The 5,994-nt window shown below is 37.7% G+C and overlaps 1 protein-coding gene across 2 annotated transcripts; it reads left to right on the top strand.

The window, feature by feature from the left end:
* Nucleotides 1-1,770: 1,770 nt before the first annotated feature.
* Nucleotides 1,771-5,750, top strand: LOC131150820 (EIN3-binding F-box protein 1-like). Of its 2 annotated transcripts, none has more exons than XM_058101820.1 (2): nt 1,771-2,219; nt 3,018-5,750. In XM_058101820.1, the coding sequence occupies exons 1-2, from the start codon at nt 2,195-2,197 to the stop codon at nt 4,946-4,948; spliced, it is 1,956 nt and encodes a 651-aa protein (XP_057957803.1). In that variant the 5' UTR covers nt 1,771-2,194; the 3' UTR covers nt 4,949-5,750. The 2 variants fall into 2 exon arrangements, with proteins under 2 accessions (XP_057957803.1, XP_057957802.1); XM_058101819.1 differs by having other exon boundaries at nt 1,838-2,219; nt 3,015-5,750.
* The last annotated feature ends 244 nt before the right edge of the window (nt 5,751-5,994 follow it).

Below are 5,994 nucleotides of genomic sequence, written 5' to 3'. Positions count from 1 at the left end.
AAATATTTCCTACTCAATAATAAAATATATAAATATTTTCCTATTTAATTAAATATAGTTAATATATTAGCATATGAGTGCTGAGCTAATTTCTAAAATCCCCTCGAAAAAAAATTATTAAACAATAGTTTTTGTTAAACTTATTTTTATTAAGCATTCACTTTTTACGTGTCTTATTGTAATTTATCATTATCATTATGGAATCTTTTAAAAAAGAAAAATTGAAAGATTAGGAGTTAGGTAGGTAAAAGAGAAATTAAAATAAATCATAATTTTGGAATTTAGAGATGGATTTGAGTTTTAATATTTTATAAAAAGGGTAAAAAATATTTCCAATATATATTGTATAATACTTTAATTAATTCTTGGCTTGTAAAGTAAAAGATAACTTCATGCTTGTACTATGGGGGGGATATCATACAAATTTGTTATGAAAAATATTAAATTCAAAATTTTGAATACTATATGAAACAATTTTGAAATGAGGATACACTTTTTAATTTTGTTGTCTTGCCTAATCTTAATAAACATTTAAATAGATCCAAAAACATAAAGGGGCAGCAATACAATATTAATGAATTTTTTGTAAAATTATAATTGCATTATTATTATTATTATCCCCAAGATCCAGCACTATCTATGATAAGTATTTTTGTCATTTGACTTAATAAATGAAATTGTCAGATCCTTCTAATTTAAATATTAATGTGAGTAAAGATATTTTTAAAAAATAGGCTAAAATCAACAAAATTAGATTTAATTTTTTTATTTTTTTTAAAAAGTAACTAAGACTTAAAATTGGGACTAAGGAATTGTGTTACAGATAACCTCCTCTTCCTCTTTCTTAATTAGTCTCAAGCAATAACCACCCTTAGGCCTCCCTATTAAAGAAACTTTTTTTTTTTAAGAAATGAATTACTAAAAAGGTGAATTACATTTTTATTGTGCATGTCAGTATAATGGATGTGATCTGCAGGTCAGAATTCTGAACAGTTGCTGCAGAGCATGCACAGTAGCCTGCATATAGCAATTATTTCCTACCATCCTATTTTTGCTAGCATCCATCAACTATGAATGCTAATAAGTAATAAAAATAATATAATGTATATAAACATATTTAGTAATTATTTCTATAAAAAATTTTAAATCCCATCTTGGGATTTGCTGCCGTCCAAAGAGACTAAACTCTCTGTCAATCATTTGATATTGTCTAATCAGATACTGACAAATCTGGGCTGATGTGGGCCATCCGACTTTGCACATTTTGGGGCTGTTCATCCGAGACGATCCATCCAACGAACCAAAAAACACCACAGCACAAGGAACCGAATTTTTTTCCTTATTTATCATTTTTTAAAATATAGATACTAAATAATATTTTTTTACAAAACTAATTCTTAAATTGACATGTGGAAAATCTCGCTACTCGAAGTAGTGAGATTTGGTAAAATATCGTTATTCCAAGTAGCGAGATTTGTTTTTAGAAAAATAATTCTCCAATTGACACGTGATTAATCTCGCTACTCCAAGTAGCGAAATTTGGTTAAATATTGTTACTTGGAGTAGCAAGATTACGTTAGGGTCATTTTGGGAAATACTTCTCTGAGGTATTATTTAATATATATTTTTTAAAAATCTGAGGTATTATTTAATATATTTTTTTTAAAAAAAGTTAAAACGGGAAAAAAGTCCTTATTTATTAGTGCAAATACAAACGGGCCCTTAAACGGGGAAGGCAGAGAAACGAGCATCTGGTTTTACAAAGGAGTAGTTTCTGGTTTTGATTTGGTGGGTTGAGTGGGCGTGGGGGTGTGGAATACAACGAGGAAGCCCCACTTTGCTGAATGGATTCATTGCACTTGGGTTTTCTTACAGTGTATTGTCATGTACACAAACTTCCGCACCTCCTTCCCAATAATAAAACCTTCATGCCTGTAACATTCCTTCTTCAGCGGAGGTCGTTCCTCACTCCTCTCTTCCTTTCTCATCTTCTTCTCCCCTCTTTTTGCCCTATCTGATAGGGTTTTTTGTTGCAGCTTTCTCCCCTCTTTCTCATGCATTCATCCCCAAAATTTCTTGAGCTTGGCTTCTCGGTCTTCTGCTTCGCGGCTGTTCTCCTTTTTGCTCTCTTCGGAGGGTTTTGTACTGCCGAACGGCGTATTCCAAGTCTTCCGGGGACTTCTCAGCTGCTCTCATGTCTAAGGTCTTTGATTTCACTGGTAAGCTTTGGATCTCTTGCAATTTTGGATCTCCTGCCGTTGTTTCTTTTCTGTCCATGCTTTGACTTTTATGCGTTTCTTTCTCTTTTTGGTTTTTGGTTTTTGGTTTTTGAATCGTGTGATTTTTAGGGTCTCTTGGTTGATTTAGCTGTAGATCGGATGGTTATGTGGTCTATTTGTGGGTAGGTGCTTCTCGGGATGGCTTGGATTTGTAGGTTATGGCTGTGGTGACCCTTTTGTTGGTTGATCTGCTGTGTTGAGTTCTCACTTTGAGGATTGATTGTAATTTTTTGAAATTTAAAATTAGTTAAGGTGATGTCTGAAGATCTGTTTATTGGGTATTTTTAATAGGGTTTCAGACTTAGGTGTTTTTAGTAATTATCATTAGGATTTTATTTGTGATTTGCAATTTATGATTTCTGTTTAGGGTGTTCAGAATTTGTAAAATAATATTGAACTCTAATTTGTATTGCTAATTTTACACAGCCTTGTGTTTTTATCACGTTGTTATAAGAGGGGAAAACTTGTGCATGATTAGCACTTGAAAATAGGTAGTCATGGACAAATTTTATGCACAAGCAGTATCAGATTCATCATAACGCATATAAAATATTTTTCCATTCTGTGCTACTACCTGTGGACGCTTACCTTTGTCAAGAAATTAGTTTTTGATTACAACCACCCTGAAATCCATGTCGACTTTGCGAGTATGATACAGTTGTTGTATGTTACTAAAAAAAAAAAATTGTATGGGAGAATGTTTTCTAAATTAATTTCTGGTTTTTGGGTTTCCAGCAGATGGTGCTTTTTGCCCTGGGGTTTCAATATACTCAAAGCCCAAGGAGCCAAGCCTCTTTTTGTCCCTTGGGAGCCATGTTGATGTGTACTTTCCTTCTTGCAAGAGGCCTCGCATTAGTGCTCCTCTTTTTTTCAGTGGAGATGGGTCTGAGCAGAAGAAGCTTAGCTCCATTGAAGTTCTTCCTGATGAATGCCTATTTGAGATCTTCAGACGCCTACCCAGTGACCAAGAGAAATGTGCCTGTGCTTGTGTTTCTAAGCGCTGGCTTAGGCTTCTAAGCAACATCTGTAGCAGTGAATTCTGCAACAAGAAAATTACCAAAACTTTGAATACCGAGGAAAAATTGATTTCAAGTGAGGGGACATTTAAGTTTGATGATCAGGAAATTGTGAGGGATGGGTATCTTTCAAGGTGTTTGGAAGGGGAAAAAGCAACTGATGTCAGACTTGCTGCCATTGCTGTTGGAACTGCTTGTCGTGGAGGATTAGGAAAGCTCTTGATCCGAGACAGCAATCCTCGCGGGGTGACAAATCTTGGTCTCAGGGCTGTTGCCCATGGCTGCCCTTCTCTAAGGGTTCTCTCTCTTTGGAAGGTAGCCTCTGTTGGAGATGAAGGTATATTTGAGATTGCTAAAGGCTGTCATATGTTAGAGAAGCTTGACCTTTGTCAGTGTCCAGCAATTACTGACAAAGCTTTGATTGCAATTGCAAAGAATTGCCCTAATTTGACAGATTTAACAATTGAATCTTGTTCAAACATTGGGAATGAAAGTTTGCAAGCTGTTGGACGTTGGTGCCCTAAGTTGAAGTCCATTTCAATTAAAGATTGCCCTCTTGTTGGGGATCAAGGAATTGTGAGTCTGTTGACGTCAGCATCATATACCTTGACAAAGATAAAGCTTCATGCATTAAACATCACTGATGTTTCCCTTGCTGTTGTTGGACACTACGGCAAAGCCGTCACTGATCTAGTCCTTTCTGGTATCCAGAACGTTAGTGAGAGGGGCTTTTGGGTCATGGGCAATGGTCATGGTCTGCAGAAGCTGAAGGTTTTCACAATTATATCCTGCCAAGGTGTGACAGATGTTGGGCTTGAAGCTGTTGGGAAGGGTTGCCCAAATCTAAAACAATTCTCCCTCCATAAATGTGCATTCTTATCTGACAATGGTCTGGTGTCTTTTGCCAAAGCTGCAGGATCACTTGAGATACTCCAGCTTGAGGAGTGCCACCGGATCACCCATCGTGGGTTTTTGGGTACCCTTATTAGCTGTGGTATGAAGCTGAAATCACTTGCTTTGACAAATTGCTTAGGGATTAAGGATGTAGCTTTAACATTGCCTCACATGTCTCCTTGCAAATCTCTTCGTTCGTTGTCTATCCGTAGCTGTCCTGGATTTGGGAATGCTAGTTTGGCAATGTTGGGGAAGTTATGTCCTCAATTGGAGTGTTTGGACTTGAGTGGACTCAATGAAATCTCTGATGCTGGGGTTCTCCATCTGACTGAAAGCTGTGAAGCTGGTTTGGTAAAGGTTAATCTGAGCAGTTGTGTGAATATTACAGATGAAGTTGTTTTGAGCATCGCTAAGCTGCATGGTGGGACTCTTGAACTGCTGAATGTTGATGGTTGTGGGAAGATTACAGATTCAAGCCTCATGGCAATTGCAGAAAACTGCATGTTGCTAAGTGATCTTGATGTTTCAAAGAGCGCAATCTCTGATTTGGGCATTGCTGCCCTGGCTTGTGCAAAGCAGCTCAATTTGCAAATCCTTTCCATCTCAGGTTGCTCTTTGATTACAGAGAGAAGCTTGTTTTTCTTGGGAAAATTAGGTCAGACCCTTATGGGGTTGAACCTCCAGCATTGCAATGCAGTCAGCAGCAGTAAGGTTGACCTTCTAGTGGAGCAGCTATGGAGGTGTGATATCCTTTCCTGAGCCAGGATGGAAAAGATAGCCTGCTTCCCGAATTATATCCCAGATCCCGAGAAGGGTGAAATATTCAGGAAGTACAAGTTCTAGTTAGTTTTTATGGTAGCAGTAGTGATTTGTTTTGTTTTTGGGTCCATCAGTTGGGTCTTCTGTTGTCGGGTACCCCGGTTCATTTTTCCAGCGATGATGGCCTATTACTCCCCTTTTTTTTTTTGTGGGTTTCCTAGTCAATTGGGAATCTGTGACAAAGTGTTTTGGCTCCCAATTATAGGACCCTGCATTCCCCATGGCCATATTTCCCTGAGATCATTGAAGCCGGGATTGTCAGTACCTGGTGTTTTTAGCTTTTGCAAAGCATTGGTTAGACCTTCATGCAAAAGCTTTCATCCCCTTAGTCTTTTAATTTGTCTGTTTTTGAGTCTGTCCACTATCCCTTTTACAGTGTCTTCCACTCTTTTGAACTCCTCAGGTTCTGCACATTGTGGTTGGGGCTCTGTTTTCCTTGTAGGGTGGGTTGAAGATTCCTCTAGGTAAGTCATCTGTTGCCATCGTTGCTCTTGGCAGTTTGAACGATGGTGCCTCGTGGTCGTGGGCTTTGGCCATGGTAGCATGTTGTTTCGGTCTGCCATGACACCCCTTGTATGGGGGTTTTTTTTTTCCAAGCCCTAGTTTTGCAGGCATCATTTGTTCGAGCACTGCCCTCTGCGACGATGTTATGTTGTAATGCCATTAGAACTCAACTTCTGTGTTGTATGGATTTTCGTCCTACTTCAGAATGATAAATAAAATCTGCGATCTGTTTATTCTAGGCGTGGGTGTTGTGTTGGTTGTTCCTGCTTTGCTGAGTAATTATTTGTACCTGTTTATGCTTTATCAAGGATGCTGTGTATTATGAAAATAGGTTTGACTAGATAATCTTGATTGCGCAGCCACTAAAACAATAAAGGTATGAATGAATTAAGGCATGCTGGGCCCAATCTTTTGTGCTGAATATCTTTTGCGGATAAACTTTATTTTATCGTAGGGGGGAAAAAACAATTATGATTAAAGGT

The sequence above is a fragment of the Malania oleifera genome, chromosome 3 (genome assembly GCF_029873635.1).
Source record: "Malania oleifera isolate guangnan ecotype guangnan chromosome 3, ASM2987363v1, whole genome shotgun sequence".
In the NCBI taxonomy this organism is placed as follows: domain Eukaryota; kingdom Viridiplantae; phylum Streptophyta; class Magnoliopsida; order Santalales; family Ximeniaceae; genus Malania; species Malania oleifera.
Note: the sequence above shows the minus strand (reverse complement) of the source record. Positions and strands in the feature narration are given on the sequence as shown.

Coding starts and splice junctions, on each gene's coding strand:
- LOC131150820 (XM_058101819.1), top strand. CDS start 2,195: ATGTCTAAGGTCTTTGATTTCACTG. Junction 2,220..3,014: donor TAAGGTCTTTGATTTCACTG/GTAAGCTTTGGA, acceptor TTGGGTTTCCAG/CAGATGGTGCTTTTTGCCCT.